We start from the raw sequence: 20,551 nt of genomic DNA on the forward strand, positions 1-20,551 counted from the left end.
ATGAATAGTAAAGAGTCTGGTTTTTGTTCATAGGGCCCACCAAGCTCTTCCTCGGGATTCTGTTATAGAAGATTTACACTTACAAAATAGATACCTCCAAGAAAAGCTTCATGCTTTGGAAAAACAGTTTTCAAAGGATGCATATTCTAGGCCTTCAGTAAGTGTATATATTTTATTATTTTTTCTCTTTTCTATGTTTCAATACATAAAAGTGAAATCAACTTCTTAATCTGGCCAAAAGTATTACAGCTTTCTCATTAATAGTAGTACAGTAAATGCAACTTTTAGTTTTACCAGATAGTGATAAATAATAATTTAATTCTTTTTAACATAATAACAGTAGACTTAAGATTCTTAAGCTTTGCATAAAATTCATAAATGAGTTCTAGAAATTTCAAATGTGTAATTATCACTATGTATTTTGCTGTGGCAGCAGCATACAGTTAAATAAAACAGGAAAACATGTTCCAGGACTGTTTCCATTCAAATATTTATGATATAGTTTTAGTTTATAAAAACAAATAATGTAGAATTATTTGTTGGATTTTTTTTAATATTTAGTGTATTTTTTTTTCTTTTCATGTTTCTTCATTCTTCCACCTTAAGCAGAATCAGGTATGTGACACAACTATGTTTTCATTGCTTGTTACCATTATTAATAAATACAAGGGCCTGATATTTTTCACAAAAGAAACACTTTGTTCAGAACCGAAAAAGATCAGAGCAACACTCAGAATTAAAAATAGGAAGAGAATAGGTGCCAAGAATGACTCACATAATTGGGTACTGAGAAATATTCTGTGGTGTTACAGTAATGATGAACAATACAAATCAGAAGATATTGTAGATCCTATTGAGTTAAATAAATCTGAGGCAAGACCAAACAGTAAAGTCAATTTACATCAACAAATGGTAGCAGATTGTAACTTCTTCTCTGAATATGAATCATGATCCTAAGGTGATAAAATTAATCAAGAACGTTGTCAAAATGATAAACAGGAACATAAAAATGAGGAAGAGAATAAGATAGGCAAGAGTGAGAAAAGAAAGAGACACATAGCTGAAGATGTCAGTCACAACAACTACAGGGATCCGGAAGAATCTGCTAAGGAGGACTGTGATTATGTGACAGTTGCTGGTGCCGTGGATCAGTGTGCTGAGGGTGATGCACAGGCAGGTGATGAAACTGATGCGCCAGTCCAGCCAAGAAAGGATGCATCCCTGGTTTGGATACATGGCCGTCCTTTCTTTGTTAACTGAATTTTCTTATAGTAAGTAGCTTACATACATATATAGAGCAAAAGGGAAAGTGTGTAAGATTTAGAAAAAGCATTAACTATTAGTAAGCTTTATCTTAAGCTCTTTTGACTGGTTCCTACAAAAATTAGTGAATATACATTTTCTAATTTAGTTTAGTGCTTTTTTTAAAATAATTGGTGTTCACTTAAACAATATCACATTAGATAAATGAATAGCAAAAATAAGGCACTTAAGAGGTGATTGTTTTACCTTAGAAATTTCTAATGAATCTAGCTATATTTAGAAGTAAGATCTCACTACAGTGAATTAAATCAGTAAAATTTTGTTAGTGTTGTGCAACATCCTAAGATATATAGCATGTTCCTTTAGTGGCTTTTTTTGCCATGTTTTATAACAGATACTTTTGTTATAATGAGATATCGCATATGTTGCTGTCTATATTGTGTTAGGCTCAGGCAGGATGCTGTGGCTTACTTCTGTAATCCCTTTGGGAGGCAGAGGCAGGAAGATTGCTTGAGGCCAAGAGTTTGAGACCAGCTTGGGCAGCATAGCCAGACCCTCTCTCTACAAAAGATTTAAAAATTTAAACAGAGGTAGTGGAACACGTTTGTAGTCCTTGCTGTTAGGGAGGCTGAGGTGGGAGGATCATTTGAGCCCGGGAGTTTGATGTTATGTTGCCCTATTCCACTCCAGCTTGGGCAGTGGAGTGATACCCTGTCTCTAAAATAATAGTAATAATGATAAATGGTGTTAGGCTCTGTGCCTAAGCATATTTTTCACATAGGCTGGGTAAAGTGGCTCATGCTTACAATCCCAGCACTTTGGGAGGCCAACGCGTCAGAAGCACTTGAGTCAAAGACCAGCCTTGAGAGACCCCATCTCTACCAAATACCATAACTATTTATCATTTGCTGAATCAAATAGGTACCACAGAAGAGAGGAAGTTAGGGAGACAGAAGAGCCCAGGGACAGGGAATTACAGGTGTCCATGTCTGAAATAACCTTAAAAGTTATCCTGTCTAGTGCCTTCATTTATAAAATGTAAAAATTGACAACCTTGTGAGTGGTAGAATTTTCCTAGTATTAAGCTAATAGTAGTAGCATTTGAATGTATACTTGGGCTTTCTTAGGAAGTGGAAATGTATTCCTGTGATTTACATACATCAACAAAAATGTGTGTCTTCTTTTTTTGCCACTGCATGTATGCATATGCATACACATCTCAAATAAAAATCAGATGGACACATGCAGTCACTGGATCTAAAAGATGTCAAAAAGTCCTATATAATAGGTATTTTATATTTATAAATTTTAAGACCATAATGTTGGTGGAATAACTGACTTTACAGCCCATTAAGCCAATAGAGACTGAAGGGAATACAGGAGAAAAAAAGTTGTGCTGAATAATTTTAAAAAATTATTTCATATGATGCTTATAACAGTCCTGTGAGGTAGGTGGTATTCTAATTTATAGAAAAATGCATAGAAAAATATAATTAAGCACAGTTTAAAAAAATAAAGTTTAGAATGACAAGTAACAATAAACATAACTAATAACCCAATGTAGATTCAGGTCAGAAGAAATGCAAATATAATATTGATGGGTTTCAAAGGAGTGAACTTAGCTCAAAGAATGAAGGAAAGCTTTCTGAAGAAGGAAAGAATTAAGGCAGTTCTTTTGTAGCCTAGTATATTCATTTGCTAAGGTGGCTAACAGACTACTACAGATTTGGTGGCTTAAACAATAGAAATTTATGGTCTTAGTTCTGGAGACCTAGAAGTCCAAAATCAAGATGTAAGCAGGGTTGCTTTCCTCTGAACAATATGAGGGAAAGATCTTTCCCAAACTTCTCTCCTTAGCTTATAAATGGCCATCTTTTCGCTGTCTCTTCAATCATCTTTTTTCTGTACATGTCTCTGGGTCTAAATCCCTAAATTTTTCCTTTTCATAAGGATAGCAGTCGTAGTCAAATAGGGTTTACCCTAAAATCTCATTTTAACTTGATTACCTCTGTAAAGACACAGTCTCCAAATAAAGTCACATTCTGAGGTACTGGAAGTTATGACTTTAATATATAAATGTTTAGGGTAAGGGGAACACAGTTTGACCCATAATGGTTAGATAACAATCATGCCCTACTTTGGACTAGCAAAACCACCATAAATTACCGAGTCCAGCTTGGCTGTAGAGACCCCTACCCAGGTGGCGCTGAAGGCATTAAGAAGCAGAGACCCAGATAGAGCAGCAAAGTGGGACTACCCAGGGGCCAACACCCTTCTGAGCTGAGAGCCTCAGGGGGCTGAGGGTCTTGAGCAGATTCTGACCCACGTAGTCTCTCTGAACAGGTGATTATTATTAACAAACAGGTGTTCTGTGTTTTCTCATAGAACCAAGATAAACTAGGTAGGCAGCTGGTGCCTGCTTAATCACTGATCAAGGACAAACCAGAAAGTATTCTCCACGAGGGAGCTACGGGGGCAGGGTCACATATCCCGTGCTTAAAGAATTGTTTTTACTGGTGTATGATATACATTTACTGTTTTGCTACTTTAGAATACCCCAAGTAGTTTTCCACTCGGGTCCTGGGGTGGGGTGCACGCGCGGTGGTTAGGTTTTCCTTACCATCATTCGTCTTAGCAAACAATGTAATTTTATCATACACTTAGCAGTTCTCAACAATAAATCAGCCTAATCATTATGAAATTATACATGAAGGCGTTATATGTGTGGACATTATTAAGTCGTACTTAACTTTGCTTCCATTTTAATTAAACCATACTACCTTTTCTTCTGCAAGTTTTGTATTATAACTTACTTATTTTTGGCTTTCTCCAGAACACTGATTTTCTCATATTCCTTTGAGCAAAAAAACCTTACCTTTTGGCAGTATTTTCTTATCTAGTATGTCTTTTGTAGCTTTTATTTGTTAAACTTTTAAAATATTCCTAATTTCGTTTTTCTGAAGACTTCAGGAATAGAGTCAGGTGATCATTGTCAGAGAGAACAGGAGCTTCAGAGGGAAAACTTGAAGTTGTCATCTGAAAATATTGAACTGAAATTTCAGCTTGAACAAGCGAATAAAGATTTGCCAAGATTAAAGGTAAATTTAATGTTTTTTATTATAGTTAGGAAATTTGATACCTAGGACTTTTTCCTTAGTTGTTACGTTTACTTATATTAGCTTATTAAGAAGTCAGAAATGCATTTTCCTAAAATATCATAGCGATGGTATACTTTATACATTTGCTCTTTAATGTTTATTTGTTGAAGGCTTACTTTTTATCAAGCACCTCCAGGTGCTGGGAAACAGCAGTCAAAAAATTCCTTACACTCATAGTACTTACGTTCTAGTGCAGAAGACTGACAATAAACAAGTCACTAGATAGTATGTCCTCTGATATTAGTCCTAAGGAGAGAAATAAGCATGACTGGTGTAAAGAGTATGAGGAGGGGGAAGTGTTTAATTTAAAATAGGATAGTAATGGAGGTCTTCCTTAATAAGATGATATATGAACAGAGAGCTAAGGAGAGGTAAGGAAGTGGGTCATACAGATACGAGAAAAAGAATTACAGACAACAGAAATAGCAAGTTCAAATATCCTGAGGTGTAAGAAGATATGTGGTATATTTCATTAAAAATTATCACACTGTAAAATAGAATAATTTGTTTATTTTAAAAATTTTACTTTATTCTGTTATTAGTAACAATTTTTTAATCTTTGGTTTTCTAAAAGTCTTACCCTATTTATGGGAATCCTTTTTTCTCTTGGCTAATTGCTTCAGTTCTGTTTTCTAATCTAGAATGTTAGCAATCTGTTAATTCCACTGATATTGATATAATTAAGCTATGTCCTGCCTCACACTGTTTATTTATTCATTTATTTATTTGAGGACACTAATCTGCCATTTTTTTTCTGTCTTTTTTTTTTGGTACTGCTTCTTATTCTGGTTTTACATTGATAGAACCAGTGTTAGAAGTTCACTTGCCTTTTGCTCTGTACACTTCGTAAGGATCTACATGTGCAATATATGGGACAGTTAGAATCAGAATTCTAAATTTGTATTATTGAATCAGGCAGTAATGTGGGAAATATATCAACATTTCATATACACAGTATTCTTTATTAATTCAACTTCTTAGTTCAAAATCTTCCTCATTAGTATAGAGAACTAATTATTTGTTTTGGCTATACAATTGAAGAGATTGATGGTTCACATAAATAGTTTGCCTTTTCTTTTCAGTGGCTAAAGCTATGTTAAATTGTTACATGTTTGCTTGTTATCTTTCAGAATCAAGTCAGTGATTTGAAGGAAATGTGTGAATTTCTTAAGAAAGAAAAAGCAGAAGTTGAGCGGAAACTTGGCTATGTTAGAGGGGTATGTGAGAATTTACCATACATTTGTTTTGGTTTCAGCAGTGATAAGCCAGAAATGAAAAGTTTATATATATCATAATAGTAGTGATATGCTTTTATTAGTGTCCTGTAGCTTCAGTTTTTATTCTGCATCTGTAATATCAAACACTAAGTACTCCTGTGTGTCTCAAGTCATGTATTTTTCATCTGTTATACCTTGTGTACTTTCATCTCTATTTTTATTGAATATGCCTCCACAGCTTGAAAACGTTTAACTTCCAGGAATCTTTTTGTTCATTGAGGTAACTGCTAACTAACTGATCCTTGAGCCAGTGCTGACATTTTGTAACCATTTGTTATGATAGCTTCAAGCCTTCTTGGTATAATGTTTTATAAATACATCGTTCCTCCCCGACTTTTGTATTCTTGTACTTTTCTCCCTATGTTATTTTTTATTCACCTTATATAATGAATAAATGTTGTTTATGAGCTCAAGGCCAAAGACTTAAACTCCTGTTGATTTCATGTTGCTGAGTGTCATAAATGGAAGCAATCATGATGCAGTCATTCTGATAGTAATATTAAGTATATGATGGATTCAGTGAAAATATTATGTGTTATTAGAAAAATATTCAGAACAAACCATGTTCCATGGCTGACGCTGTAATCCCAGCATTTTGGGAGGCTGAGGCGGGTAGATTCCTGGAAGTCAGGAATTCGAGACCAGCCCAGCCAACATGGTGAAACTACGTCTCTACTAAAAATATGAAAATTAACTGGGCATGGTGGCTCATGCCTATACCAGCTACTTAGGAGGCTGAGACAGGAGAATTGCTTGAACCTGGCAGGTGGAAGTTACAGTGAGCCATGGTCGTGCAACTGTACTCCAACCTGGGTGACAGAGCGAGACCCCATTTAAAAAAAAAAAAAAAGAAAAAATATTCAGAACAAATATCTTGCTGACAGCAACATTTGATTCATCAATGAAAATATGTGTTAATTTGACCTTTGCCATATAAGTTAATTATGAAAATATATACTAAAATGATGTAAACGTTTATGTTACAGGATTATTCTTATTTATGGATGATTACTAAACTGCAAAAAAATTAAGCAAACCATTTAACTGTTAAAAATTATTTTTAGTTTAAATAAGCAGTTAAACTTATTAAGTAGTGATTCATCTCTGCTGATACATTTATGCAAGGTTTTTTATTTCAGATATCTCTTCTATTTATATTGGACAGAAACTGAATTTCTAAGCAATAGCAATTCTTAGAGAAAATTGCCTCTATTATGTTGCAATTAAAATTTAATTATTCATGAGCTCTTTAAAGACACAATTTATCTTGTATGGTTTTATTTCATGTAATGAAAACACCGATATACTGGAGAGAACATTAGCTAAATAGATTATTTAGATTTATTTATTTTGATCAGACATCAAAGCTAGAGACGATTTAAGCTGTTACTTATTAGATGCATGATTTTAGGAATGTCAAATTTCCTTAGTCTTGGTTTTCTTTTATTTAAAATGGAAATTATAATTTATATCTTATAGAATTGTTTTAAGGACGAATTGAATTAACACGGTTTGACTTCAAATATTAGGATGTATTAATACTGAGTATAATGTACCTGTCGTATTGTTGGTACTTTGTATTATACACTCTAAAACATTTAAAGATTTAACATATTCTTTTGTAGTCTGGTAGAAGTGGAAAGACAATCCCAGAACTGGAAAAAACCATTGGTTTAATGAAAAAAGTAGTTGAAAAAGTCCAGAGAGAAAATGAACAGTTGAAAAAAGCATCAGGAAAATTAACTAGTGAAAAAATGGCTAATATTGAGCAGGAAAATGAAAAATTGAAGGTAATTATTTTTGTGTGATCATTTTTAGGGGAATATTTTACTGTTTTGTTACTATTTAGGAAAATTTCAAATATGCTTATTACTATATAAAATGGCATTAATGAATACAGTACATATTTTATACATATAAAAAAACTTATGAGAGGCATGGCTAAGGTTTATAGAGTAGGTCAACCTGATCTTCCTTGTTACTTCAAGACCAATACTTTTCTCTCTGACAGCACAGATTAAATACCTGTGTCTATTTTTATAAATACACATGCCCAAGCTCCCATCCCTGAATTGATTTAATTATTTTAGGGTGAGTCCTAACACAGGTATGTTTGTTGTTATTATTTTAAGTCATCAGTTTATATCTAATGTGTAGCCAATGTTGGGAACTTCTAATATTCAAGTGAAGACTTTAATTCTAATCTTATAAAATATAGTCTCCAAAACGACTTTGAATTAAGATTTACGAGTTTATAATATTATCTTTATAATATTATTATTTTGATAATGTATAGTTTTTGTTTTTTTGTTTTTTTACTAGACTGAATTAGAAAAACTTAAAGCTCATTTTGGGCATCAGTTGAGCATGCACTATGAATCCAAGACCAAAGGCACAGAAAAAGTTATTGCTGAAAATGAAAGGCTTCGTAAAGAACTTAAAAAAGTATGACTTTTATGAATGATTATCATTATCGATTTTTATTTCACTTAATATGTCTTGGAAAACTGAAAGTATATCCTTGATGAGAGTGTCTATTCAAGGTAGATATTAAGAGATTGAGGAATTGTGTTTTTATACATGCTGTCTTCACATTCAACCATGAAAAACATTGATACTAAAAGTTAGTAAGTTTAGAGGCACTATAATGTAGACATTAGCCTAGATTTAATTTCTAGCTCTATTATTTGTTAGCCATGGGAGCTAGGGCCAACTAATTATCCCCTCTCTGTTCCTCAGTTTCCTCTGTAAAATTTCCATCTGTAAAATTAGGAATAATATGTATATCTATCTCACAGAGCTGTGTGGAATTTCAGTTAATGTTTGTGCATGTGACTTAGGCCAATAGATAGTAAGGAGTATATGAAACTGTCCTGTTAAACGGTAAGGTTTATTTTGCTTATTCAGCAAAATATATTCCTTAACTCCAAATATTGTTATTTATATGGAAGATCTAGTGAATAAGTTAAAATTAGTATTTTCCTTAACTCCAAAATATATTCCTTAACTCCAAATATCTGTAACTTATATGGAAGATCTAGTGAATAAGTTAAAATTAATATTTTAAAACTAGTTAGAATATTATCTGAATATATTATGAGGTCCAATGATACTGTGCTTGGAATGTGGTTTAATAATAGAAATAATCTACACTTTGGGAGGCTGAGGCAGGTGGATCACGAGGTCAGGAGTTCAACACCAGCCTAACCAACGTGGTGAAACCCTGTCTCTACTAAAAACACAAAAATTAGCCAGGCGTGGTGGCACATGCCTGTAATCCCAGCTACTCAGGAGGCTGAGGCAGAAGAATCGCTTTAACCCAGGAGGGAGAGGTTGCAGTGAGCCGAGATCACACGACTGCACTCCAGCCTGGGCGACAAAGTGAGACTCCATCTCAAATAATAATAATCTATGTTACTTAACACATACTTTATGCTTATAGCTAGGTCTCTTAAGCATTAGGAAGTCAAAACAAAGAATCATTTACATGTGTAAAGGTAGAAACTATCCCATTTTTTCTAAAAATATTACAGAGGAACAAAATGTCAAATTTAAAGTAATCACTAGTAACTAAATATATTTCTCTGACCTCATTTTCATGATCTGTTGTTCTAGTTATTGGCCAGATTGCTTCTTTAGAGGAGGGGAAATGTTGAATTTATTGAAATTTTAATCAGCATTTAGATCCCCAGGTTATTTTTTATTTTTCAATTTGTGATGATAATTTTGAATACACTGAATCTATGAGAACAATAGTATGTTTTCTCATAATATACTAATTAGCATTTAATGATAGGAAACTGATGCTGCAGAGAAATTACGGATAGCAAAGAATAATTTAGAGATATTAAATGAGAAGATGACAGTTCAATTAGAAGAGATTGGTAAGAGACTGCAGTTTGCAGAAAGCAGAGGTCCACAGCTTGAAGGTGCTGACAGTAAGAGCTGGAAATCCATTGTTGTTACAAGGTAGGAACAAAGTTTTAAACTCGTACAAAGTTTAATCATTTCGAATTTTGGCATTATTGTTTTGAAAGACAACACTATTCTGAATAACCTGGTTTCTTCCTGATGAATAGTTTGGTTGTTGTTTTAACATAATACTTTTTCTGTGGTAGTATTGGCAGAGTCTTTTTCTTCCTTAAAATGTTTAACTTATTTAACCTTGTTTGGGTGGCAGGGCATGGAACAGAGTAGAGCTGGGGCTGGGTGAAGGTGTTGGAGCTGTGTGTGCATCATGAAGCTGTTATCAGCCATGAGCCTGGGCTGAGGCTGCTTAGCTTCTCCTGGGTGCTATTTTTCTCCAAAACTGCAGCTGCAGCTTCTTGATTGTATAATTTGCTTTCCTAAGTATGAGCCAGGAATAATTGAGCTGTCTTGTCATAATGTGTGGCATACTGGATCTAGGCTGTGCTGCAGTGCTTTTGCAGTTGTATTCTGGGCAACCTTCTCTTCAGATAGCCCCAAAAGATGAATTCAGCAGCAGCTTTGATGCCTTTCTAGTTTCTGCTTTCTGGTACTTGATTTTCTCCCACCCTGAATACATGGGATTCCCACCTGTGAAACTAATTTTTGTGGCTGTGAAAGAGGTGGTGGGAGTTTGAGTAAACATTCATGTGTCTGTTGCCACTATCATCATGTGTGGTTCTTCATGACTGTGATGAGGAGGTAAAAGGCTCTTCTCATTTCCAATTTTAAGCAGCTGCTTCAAGGAGTCTGGAAGTCATTCACCAGTGGGATCCTGCCCGTGTTTTTTCCCATTCAAGTCATCCTGTATGAAGTAGTATCCTTTACCATCTAGCACATCTGCCACCCCCATTTCAAAAGGCATACTCATCTTTATCTCAACATTCTGATAGAGTTCCTTATGTCCATGCACCTCCAATATCCTCTTTGATGTCTTTGAGGCTTTATCTTCCCCATCTGCTATTTGGAATAGTCCTGATGGAAGGCAAGATAGCGACCAACCTCACTGCAACTAGGATGGAAGTCTTAGCACTGTGAGGCTATAGCAAGTCCCACCGAGGGCCTGCTCCACTGCACTTGCTCTGTCAACTAACCCTAAGGAGAAAAAAGAAAGATTAAGTAGGCTCATTAAAGGACAGCCCAGATGACCATGAAGTCCTGGAGGAGTCCTTGGTTCCTGTCCTAATACTAAACCTAGAGTAGTCAGAATCCACGCTTCTCCACATCAGCTCTCACTTTTCCCATCTACACACTGGGAAAAATTATTTCGTCAGAAGGCTAGTGTCAGCGTTAGATGATATAACAAGTATGATAGTTTGGAGTGGGGGACGGGGTCTCTTCTACTGTCTTCTCGGACCCTAGCAGTGGCTCTCAGCCAGCAGCCCTAAATGCTGATTTCTTGGTCGTTCCTTAGTTTTCTTCTATAATCATGTATGGACTCAGAACAAATTTTGAGTTACTCTGAAATCTATTTATGCAAAAGGTATTTATTTAGTACCTCCTACTGCCAGACTCTTCTTTATGTTGGATATTATTTCTAAAAAGCCCACCTTGCCTAGGTTTTCTCAAAGAACCAGGTAGCTTCACTGGTTTAGAAAGATTTAATTCTTACTATGATCTTAAGTAAATTATATTCTTTCTGTGGGCTCAAGTTTTTTCTAAGAGGGTTCTATGGGGCTACAGAAGAAATTGTTAGTGCAAAAAGGGTTTATAAGGTTTATAAATGGTTAGTAGAGGGTGATATTTCACCATAATTGAAGATGACTTTGCATTTTAGATCGTATATGTGCTTTTAGTCTGAGAACTGTACAGGTCACTGAGCATAAGCCTCAGTAAACCATTTCCAGAAGACATAAATCTAAGTAGAACTCTCTTGACAGAGAGAAGGCTCATTTTGATCCTTGACTTCCAGGTTCCCTAAATCCATTAAAAAAAAAAATAAATAAATTTACCAAAGTTTACATCTGGGAGGATTATACACCCTTCTCAAGAAAGCAGTTTAGAGAGATCTTTTTGGGACCCATGACACAGGTCTTGCTCATGCTGATATCCTTAGAGTTGCTTTATTATTTATTCCACAAACTTATTAATACATATTCTGTGTCAGGCCTTTTGATGACTGCTGGGACAAACCAGGGTGATGTGGGGGCTGTTTTAGATAGGGTGACCAGAGAAGGCCTCTCTACTTGGGTGGCTTTTGAACAGATAATTAGATGAAGTGAAGCAGTAAGCTTCTGATATTTCACCATTTACTTGTGGTAGATCTGTGATAGTATCTGTCAGGTTAAAAACAGTCCAAGTTTCTAAGATCTAACAAAAGCTGTTTGAATGTATTTAGACAATCATAATTTTCCTTTTTTGTATTATCCTAGCAGATTTTGTTGCCAAAGCTATACTGGCCATTTTAACTTAGAAGGCATTCTTTCTGTTCATTTTCTGGAAAAGTTTGAATATTGTAAACATTTTTCTTTAGGTATGATGAACCTGTAAAACTGTTTGGCTCAATTACAAAACTTTTTTCTGGAGTATTTTTTGAACTATTGTCTCTTTAATAATTGCAAATCTATTCAGATTTTTACAAGCTTTATCCCTCTCCCATCATACACTATTTCTCTCACCCATGCTTTTGCACAATTGTATCTAGAGTTTTTCTACCTAGATACCTATGCGTGTCTGTGAGAAAAGTGTTTGATTTGCCATCTTTATATTTCTAAGAATATCTAGTAATATAGAATTTTATATTCCAATGAATTTTACTTTGCATTTTCTTATTTTGTGATTGAAAAAAGGTATTAATTTTAAACTGGTCAAATCAGGCTCCATCCTTGTTTATAATCTTGGAAAATACCTAAATCCTTTATTTTGATTAGGCCATCTGTTAATTAAGGATACCTTATCTCTTGCCACCACCTTTTCATACTAAATATATAACAAACTTTGACTAGAAAAAAAGAGTAAGACATTCTTATTTTTAGTACAGTAATTTTAACTGACTTTTAAATCAGTGACACCGAGGTCATTCTTCTGTAACTGCTTCCTGCTGAAAAGGGGTGTCGAGGGTCTTTTGGGTCCCTCCTCCCTGCTTGCTGTCTAAAGGCCTTTCCAGAAGCTGTTTTATTCTCTCCTGATTATGTTCAGTCTCATACTTTTAGAGTTAATGAAGTCTATCTGCAACTCTCCCACTACCACAAGATATGGGAGGTTTAACACAGGTCTGAATCTAAAGAGCTTTTATTTCTTATAAACTTCTAATGAGTAAGAGTTAGGGCCTGATTCTCTATTATATTTTCCTTCCCAGACTTTTATTGGATTTAGGGCCATCGGTATTTTTCAGTTTCTTTTTATTCAGCTCTTAACATTGGCCATACTATTTTTGGTCGTGGTCCTACTAATCCCCCTTCTCCCCAGACAATAGAGTTGTTGATCTCAGTATGTATAAATTCTAAGTAATTGTAGTTCTTTATCTGCCATCTGAATTCCATGTTACTATAAGAGGACTGACCAGTGCAATCAATGCTAAGTATCCCCTTTGGGGACCAATAATCAGTAATTCCATAGGACTTGCTGTGCAGCACCTCAGCCTCTATCACAAGACAAACTTCCCAGATTAATGTTCTTAACTTAGGGGACCATTCTTTATTTGTATTCAGGTTTTGATGGCCAAAACATTGTTACTTTATTTCCTACATTATTACAGAAAATACTAAGGCCAGAGATCATTAAAGGAAGGAAAGAATATATGCCCAATGTGTGAAACTTTCTTTTACTTCTATCCCAACTCCAGAAATACTCACTTTAATCGTGATAACAGTCATTGTAATTACCATATCAGGCTGTCCTGCTTTCTTCAGGTTTTCCTCCGCTATTTGTGAAAGCTTTTTAATTTGACCCCAAGTTGGTGGCGATGTTTGGTGTGTCCTCCTTGTGGGAACAGTAGTCCACCTCGATGTTAATCTTGCCATCTCTGTGACTGAGGGGTCCTCTGCAAGCCTCTTTTTTGGTATCTGGCTCATAGTACAGCTTTAAATATCTGGATGGGACCCACGCTGGTTGTTGATTTGTACCTGAAGAAATGCAAGCAAATCCTCTCCCACAGGTTATTACATTACCTCTTTCATCTCGCCACAAAGTATTTGATTCTAACCTCCAGGGGTTTACATCCCCTGAGTTGGGAGGATAATTGACCAGCTGAGAAGTCGGACAATTCTGAACAATCTTTTTAGCTTCTTTCCAAGTTAAGTCATTTTGTTTTCCGCAGCTCTACTGCATTTAAGTGTGTCAGTGTGTGGAAATGTTGAGCATCAGATAGAACTGTAGCAACTAACAGACTTGACTGCAGAAACTGAGAAGGCAACAAACAAGTTTGGGTTAACTTTAAAGTATCCCAGTCTATTGTAATCAGCTGGTAAGAAGTAGTCAACGTTCTTCAATAATTCTAGCACAAACGGAGACTCAGGCCCATACTGGCTGATGGCCTGTTTAAACTCCTTCAGTAATTTGAAGGGAAGGGGTTCAAAAGCAACCCGTACTCGCCCCTGCTGATCTTGAGGATGTACAACAACTGGAAACTGCTGTGGCTCCAAATATCCCTCTTTTCTCACTTGTTGAACTCCTTGAAGGAACCAGTTACCGTAATTCTAGGAGTACAAACGCCAACAGAAGCAGAGGTAGAAATATTAGGAGGATCTGGCCATCCCTTGACAGGATTCTGGAGCGGGGGGTGTGGGTGCTGATGGGCACACCCTTTCCTCATATTGACTCTTCATCTTTTTGCTCTATAGATTCTTCACATACTTCATCACACTCCTTCCCCTCTCTTGAATCCTTTTTCTCATTGTCTGTCTGAAACAGCTCCAAGGCAAAACACACCAAAGCCCAAATAGACCACACCAGATAAGCCTCGCATTTGCTTGATCTTTGTCCCTTGTTACCCCAATATGACCGAGCTCCCCCAGCTCACCCTGAGAGATTTTTTTTCAAAAGTTCTCGGGCTAATTCTGAGCTCCCCAACTAACCCTGGGGAATCTTTTTCAAAAGTTTTTGGTCTACTTCCAGATTCTCCCTAACTCACCTGGGAGTCTCCCCCAGGCTCCTTCTGAGCTCCCCAACTTACTCTGGGGATTTTTTTCCCAGTAGTATTCAGGCTACTTCCAGGCTCCCCCTAACTCCTGTGGGGGATTCTTTTCAAATATTCTCGCGATACCTTCAGCTTAGCCTCTTTCTCCGTTGTTCAAGCACCCCTTTGTCCCGGGTTCGAGTCCCCACACTTGGGCACCACTTACCGAATACCAGCTTGGTTGAGAGATCCCACACCCAGGCAGTGCTGAAGGTATTGAGAGGCAGACACCCAGACAGAACGGCAAAGTGGATCTATCTGGAGGACCAACAGCCTACAGAGCTGAGAGCCTCAGGGCCTGACAGCATTCCAGGCTGAAGGCCCTGAGCAGATTCTCATCTACTTATTTATTCTCTTTACAGGTGATTCTTAGTAATAAACAGGTGGGCTATATTAACTTATAATTCACAAATATACCAAGTAGGCAGCTATTACCTGCCTACCACTAATTATAAACTAAAAGGTATTCTCCACAAGGAGCCATAGGGGCAGGGTAAACTTAATGTTTCTCAACATATACTTTTTTTCTTCATACTTTTAGAATGTATGAAACCAAGTTGAAAGAATTGGAAACTGATATTGCCAAAAAAAATCAAAGCATTACTGACCTTAAACAGCTTGTAAGAGAAGCAACAGAGAGAGAACAAAAGGTTAAGAAATACACTGAAGACCTTGAACAACAGGTAAGTAATATAATTTTTCTTTACATGATAAAATAATGCATAATATCACAAGCTGTTCCTTGCATTGTCTTATAAAGATAAAAATGGACTCGATTAAGAAGACCCATCCAACTGTAGGGCACCCCATTCACCCATTTGCTTAAGCCAGAAATGTTGGATCGTCAATGACTTCTTTCTTTTTTTTCTCCACATCTTTTTTTCATTCATTAATTATGTCAGCTATATTTCCAAACTTTATCCCAAATCTAACTCCTTCTGGGCATCTTGAGACATCACTTACCAATCTTGTTCAAGTTATTGTTTTATACCTGAACAACTGCAGTAATTTCCAAGCTGGTGTCTCAGCTTCCACTTTCATTGTTTCACCCTCTTCCTATTTCTGGTCTGTCTCTACAAAGTTGCCAGATAACCCTTTTAAAACATAAAGCACATCACAGTAGTCCTATTCTCAGAATCTTCTAGTGGTTCTCCATCACCCCTAAAATAAAACTTAGAAGTTCTTTTCCTATCCTAAAACAACATATGAGGTCTGGCACCCAGTTTTCTTCCCAATCTTATCTTCTACCACTTCTCCCTTCATTTCATTCACATTGTTTTAATCACATTAACCTTCTTTCAGTACTTTAAACAATACAAACTCATTTAAGCTTCAAGTCCTTACACTTGCTTCCTTGTTTAGAATACTGTTCACCCAAATATTCTCATCGCTTACTCCCAGACTTCATGTGTCTGCTGAAATAGAGGCTCCTCAGAGAGACCTTCCCTAACCCTAACCCTAGCCCTATGCTACTTTCCATCACTCTTTATCCTCTTACCCTGGATTATATTTTCTTGATAGCTCTTCCTACCATCTGGCACTGTTATTACATCATATCACATTACATACACATTCTTTGTCTTTCCTCACTAAATGAAGACCATGCAAGATGGAACATTGCCTATTTTGTTCACTGCTGTAGCCTCTGTGCCTAGGATAATGCTGGTTACGCAGTAGTTACTCAATACTTGTTCAATGAATGGTGAATAGGATATAGAAAAGTGCCTATGTGTGCTTTTAAAAATCAGATTTTAATATGCTTTATTAAAAATGTGTATTTTTATAAAACCCCATATTTCCATGGCAAACTTTATCTTCTAACTTTTCATTGTCCCCATAGATTAAGATTCTTAAACATGTTCCTGAAGGTGCTGAGACAGAACAAGGCCTTAAACGGGAGCTGCAAGTTCTTAGGTACATCAGTGTTTATGTGACTACTTTGTGTTTTTCTTTTTAAAAAATAAAAATTATTAGTTTTTATATACCCAGAATTACTACAACTAGAGAAAAGCATTTTTCAACTTGACTACCTAATAGGCTTATTATAAGGTACCTATTTCTTCCTTCTAATGCTAATCACTCTATCTTTTTTATAATACACACTGGAAAAAAGGATAAACCCAACCTTAATGTAAGTTTCCAGTTTGTAATTTAGTTTAAACTTTTCTAACAGCATAGAATGAATAAAACCTTAGCTTCCCAGAGGAAAATACTAATGAAAGAGAACAAGTAATTTTTTACTTCCAGGGGTCTCTGTAGCCTACTTTCATTAGCCTCCTCTTAACAACAAAACTACTCTTGAAAATGACATCAGGTCAGATGTTAAGAAAAATGTGGAGGCTTTTGTATTCCAGGTTTTTTGTTTGAGAGTGGTGGCATTGTAGCATGGAGAGTAAATGTTTACTTTGATAAAGACTAGCATGTTCTGATTACTGTACATCACTAGTTCATAAGAAATGCCCATATATTTTATGAAGCAATATCTGTTTTTTGTTTTTAACACATTATTATTGTGTTCTAGATTAGCTAATAGTCAGCTGGAGAAAGAGAAAGCAGAATTAATCCATCAAATAGAAGTTAACAAGGATCAAAGTGAACCTGAAAGCACCATCCCTGGTAATGTATTTAAAAAAACATGTTAGCCACCCCCAAGTTTTTGAATTCGGGTTTGCCTTTTTTTTTTTTTTCGCTCCAGTTTCTGTTCATTGTCTCCCTGTAAAATGAAATTACTGAAAAGAAGTTTTAGATCTTTTGTATCTCCATGCTATTAATATAAAAATATTCCCATTTATCTCTTTGTGTTGTTTATACTATAGAGTAGCAAGTGCCCAAGTGTTTTTCTCTTTGTTCTCCATCTGGGTGTTACAGATTTAATCACAATACAGTGCTAAGCATTGAATACTAAATATGTTGTTTCCAGTTCCTAAGTATAGGCTCTTTCAAGTCCTCTGAACATTTTTAAAAACTGCAAATAAGTAAACACTGCCTATATTTTTTTCCTTTTACAAAGTAAAAAATAAGTATCATTCTACCCTTCCATTCCCATTCAAAAGTGATTACTGATCATTCCCCATTCCTACATATCACACACGTTTTATATACATATATATATCACACATATGCATGCATGTATATATATGTTCATATGTGCCCACAATGTACAATAGATCCTCATTATTTGTGGATTATGTGTTTTCTAAATCACCAACTCACTAAAGTGTGTATGTAATCCCCAAATCAACACTCACAGCACTTTTGCAGTACCTAGAGAGCCTTGGAAAATTTGAATAATCCAACCTACATGTTCCCAGCAGAGGTCCAACAAGGCAACGTTTAGTATTCTCACTTCAGTTTTCATACAGAAATGAGCAGAGGATGGAGACAGTAGAGGGCAGCACAATATCATGCAAGAAGCCATGGCTCTGGGGCCTGTTGGAAGGGATTTGAATCCCAATTCTGAGGCTTGTTAGTGTTTTAGCCTTAGAAGAGTCATGTAACACTTCTGAACCTTGTTTTCTTATGTAAAATAAATAGAATTTACCAGGATGAGTTGTCTTTAGGATTTAAGATGATCATCTATGGGAGATATGTATATATATTTATATATATTCATCTCTGTACATATTTCCCCTAGCAACAGTGGTTTGATATTCACTAATTGGGCTAACTTTATAGACCAAAACTGTGGATAAAGAATAGACTTTGTTTCTATATATGTATATATATTTTCTTGGCGAGTCACATAAAATTGAACTCATACTATACATATTTAAGTTTATCATGGACATCTTTTGATATCTGCTCATAAGTCTGTCTTACCCATTTAATCATTCTGTAGTGGATTACTACTGCATGTATAACACATTAAACCATTTATGTTTTGATGGATATTTAGTTTGCTTCCAAGTTTTTGCTTTTATAAAATATGATTAATCTCTTGACCTAATCATGCCATTGTTTGATAGTATGATAGAAATTCCAGGTTCTCTCCAAAGGAGTATACCAATTTATATCTGAACAATCTTTGACTATTTCTTGTAGTTTTTTCAATGTGCTATGTAGTCCTATTAGTAATTTGTAATAAAGCCATCAAGTGTGAGTTGTACTAGATACTATGTTAGGTGCGTTACAAGCATTCTATATTTACAGACGTATATGATAGGTATTACTGTCTCCATTTTATGTGATAAATAGATTTGAAGTGGTTAAGTAACCTCTCCCCAAGGTCAGCTAGGAAGTAGCAGAGGCATGATTAAAATCTAAATCTACAAAACTCCATAGCTCCTTGGTTTCCTAGCCCTTAAGCACTATGCTGTACTGCATCTTGGTAACTAAAAGTACATACTAAATACTCTCAACATATGTCTCATAGCAGCCAGCTTGGTATATATAGACTAAACATAATATTAAAGCTGTTGACGTTAGGAAAATTTTATAATTTTCCTCCAATCCAACTACTAACCAGACCCAACAGTGCTTAGCTTCTGAGATCAGAGATCAGGTGCATGTGCATTAAGGATCATATGGCCATAGATAGTTCTGTACTCTTTCTAAACCTCAGTTTCTTAAGGGAATTTCTGAGCCTTCAAATTCCTTTTCTCTGATGTGAAGTAGACAGATTACCTATCATTTTTCAAACATTAAGGCTTACAAATCAAACCAGAACTGTTTTTGGAAATTCTAAATCACTGTCTATATAAGTAGTAAAACATTTAAGATACTTGTCCCAGGTCCAGCACAGTGGTACACACTCTAAACCCAGTACTTTGGGAGGCTGAAGCAGGCAGATCACCTGAGGTCAGGAGTTCAAGAGCACCCTGGCCAACATGGTGAAACCACATCTCTACTAAAAATATAAAAATTAGCCAGGCATGGTGGTACTTGCCTATAATCCCAGGTACTCTGGAGGCCGAGGCAGGAAACTCACTTTAACCAGGGAGGCAGTGGTTGCAGTGAGTCAAGATGACACCACTGCACTCTAGCCTGGGTGACACAGCAAGACTCCATCTCAAAAAAAAAAAAAAGTTAGAGGTATGTTAACTTGCAGGGTGAATCCAATAAATTAGAACTTTTGTGCTATATTTGTGGACTTTTGTTTTCCTACCAAAGTATTAGGGCTGTGTCCTACTCATCTTTGTATTATACAGCCTGCATGACATGTTTGCACATAGTAATTCTGCAATAAATGTGTAATAACCTACATGGACTAGCCAATGCTGTGTGGGATAGTGGGAGCATTTGGCCATGGTTATAGCCCCTTACCCAACTGTCTGCTTCTTCTGTTGTACTTTTAGTACCTAACAAATTTTCCTGGTTTTAGGATTTTTTTCATGTAAAATTTCTACCATGTAAAAAAAATAACCTGACCTTACACTTCTAATACCTAGCAGATACCTTTTTGTCTGCTATGAAATTGCAATACTTGATGGAGGGAGGTAGCAACAAGTATTTACATCCTTAAGTATTTCAGCCATAAAATCCAGTAGTTTCCAGCTTCTAGGTTTCATAAATCTCTGTTCTCTAGAACAAATCCATTACCTTGAACTCATTCACAGTGAGAAAAAGCAGAGTCTAATTTGTATAACTTTTTTGACAGATGCTGATCAACTAAAAGAAAAAGATCTAGAGACACAACTCAAAATGTCAGATCTAGAAAAGCAGCATTTGAAGGTAATGTTTATTAGTATTGTTTTGTGAAAACAGCTGTTGAAAACTATTTTCATTACCATCTTTGAAGTACATATCCTAAAAAATTCATATAACATCTTATA

At 35.7% G+C, this 20,551-nt stretch overlaps 1 protein-coding gene across 5 annotated transcripts in view; it reads left to right on the forward strand.

The window, feature by feature from the left end:
• Positions 1 to 20,551, forward strand: part of CEP290 (centrosomal protein 290) — a 90,605-nt gene that overhangs the window by 68,208 nt on the left and 1,846 nt on the right. For 3 of the 5 annotated variants that reach the window (XM_064376908.1, XM_064376910.1, XM_064376909.1), the window contains 10 exons: positions 34 to 157; positions 4,227 to 4,361; positions 5,552 to 5,638; positions 7,324 to 7,488; positions 8,021 to 8,143; positions 9,495 to 9,667; positions 15,322 to 15,463; positions 16,621 to 16,694; positions 17,302 to 17,396; positions 20,377 to 20,450. In XM_064376908.1, the coding sequence (XP_064232978.1) occupies positions 34 to 157; positions 4,227 to 4,361; positions 5,552 to 5,638; positions 7,324 to 7,488; positions 8,021 to 8,143; positions 9,495 to 9,667; positions 15,322 to 15,463; positions 16,621 to 16,694; positions 17,302 to 17,396; positions 20,377 to 20,450 (1,192 nt within the window). Of the gene's footprint in view, positions 1 to 33; positions 158 to 561; positions 616 to 4,226; positions 4,362 to 5,551; positions 5,639 to 7,323; positions 7,489 to 8,020; positions 8,144 to 9,494; positions 9,668 to 15,321; positions 15,464 to 16,620; positions 16,695 to 17,301; positions 18,175 to 20,376; positions 20,451 to 20,551 lie in introns of those variants that run through there. The other 2 variants (XM_064376911.1, XM_021675632.2) reach the window with 2 other exon arrangements.

Source organism: Aotus nancymaae, unplaced genomic scaffold (assembly GCF_030222135.1).
Source record: "Aotus nancymaae isolate 86718 unplaced genomic scaffold, 86718_ANA_hifiasm-v0.15.2.pri h1tg000016l, whole genome shotgun sequence".
Classification (NCBI taxonomy): Eukaryota; Metazoa; Chordata; class Mammalia; order Primates; family Aotidae; genus Aotus; species Aotus nancymaae.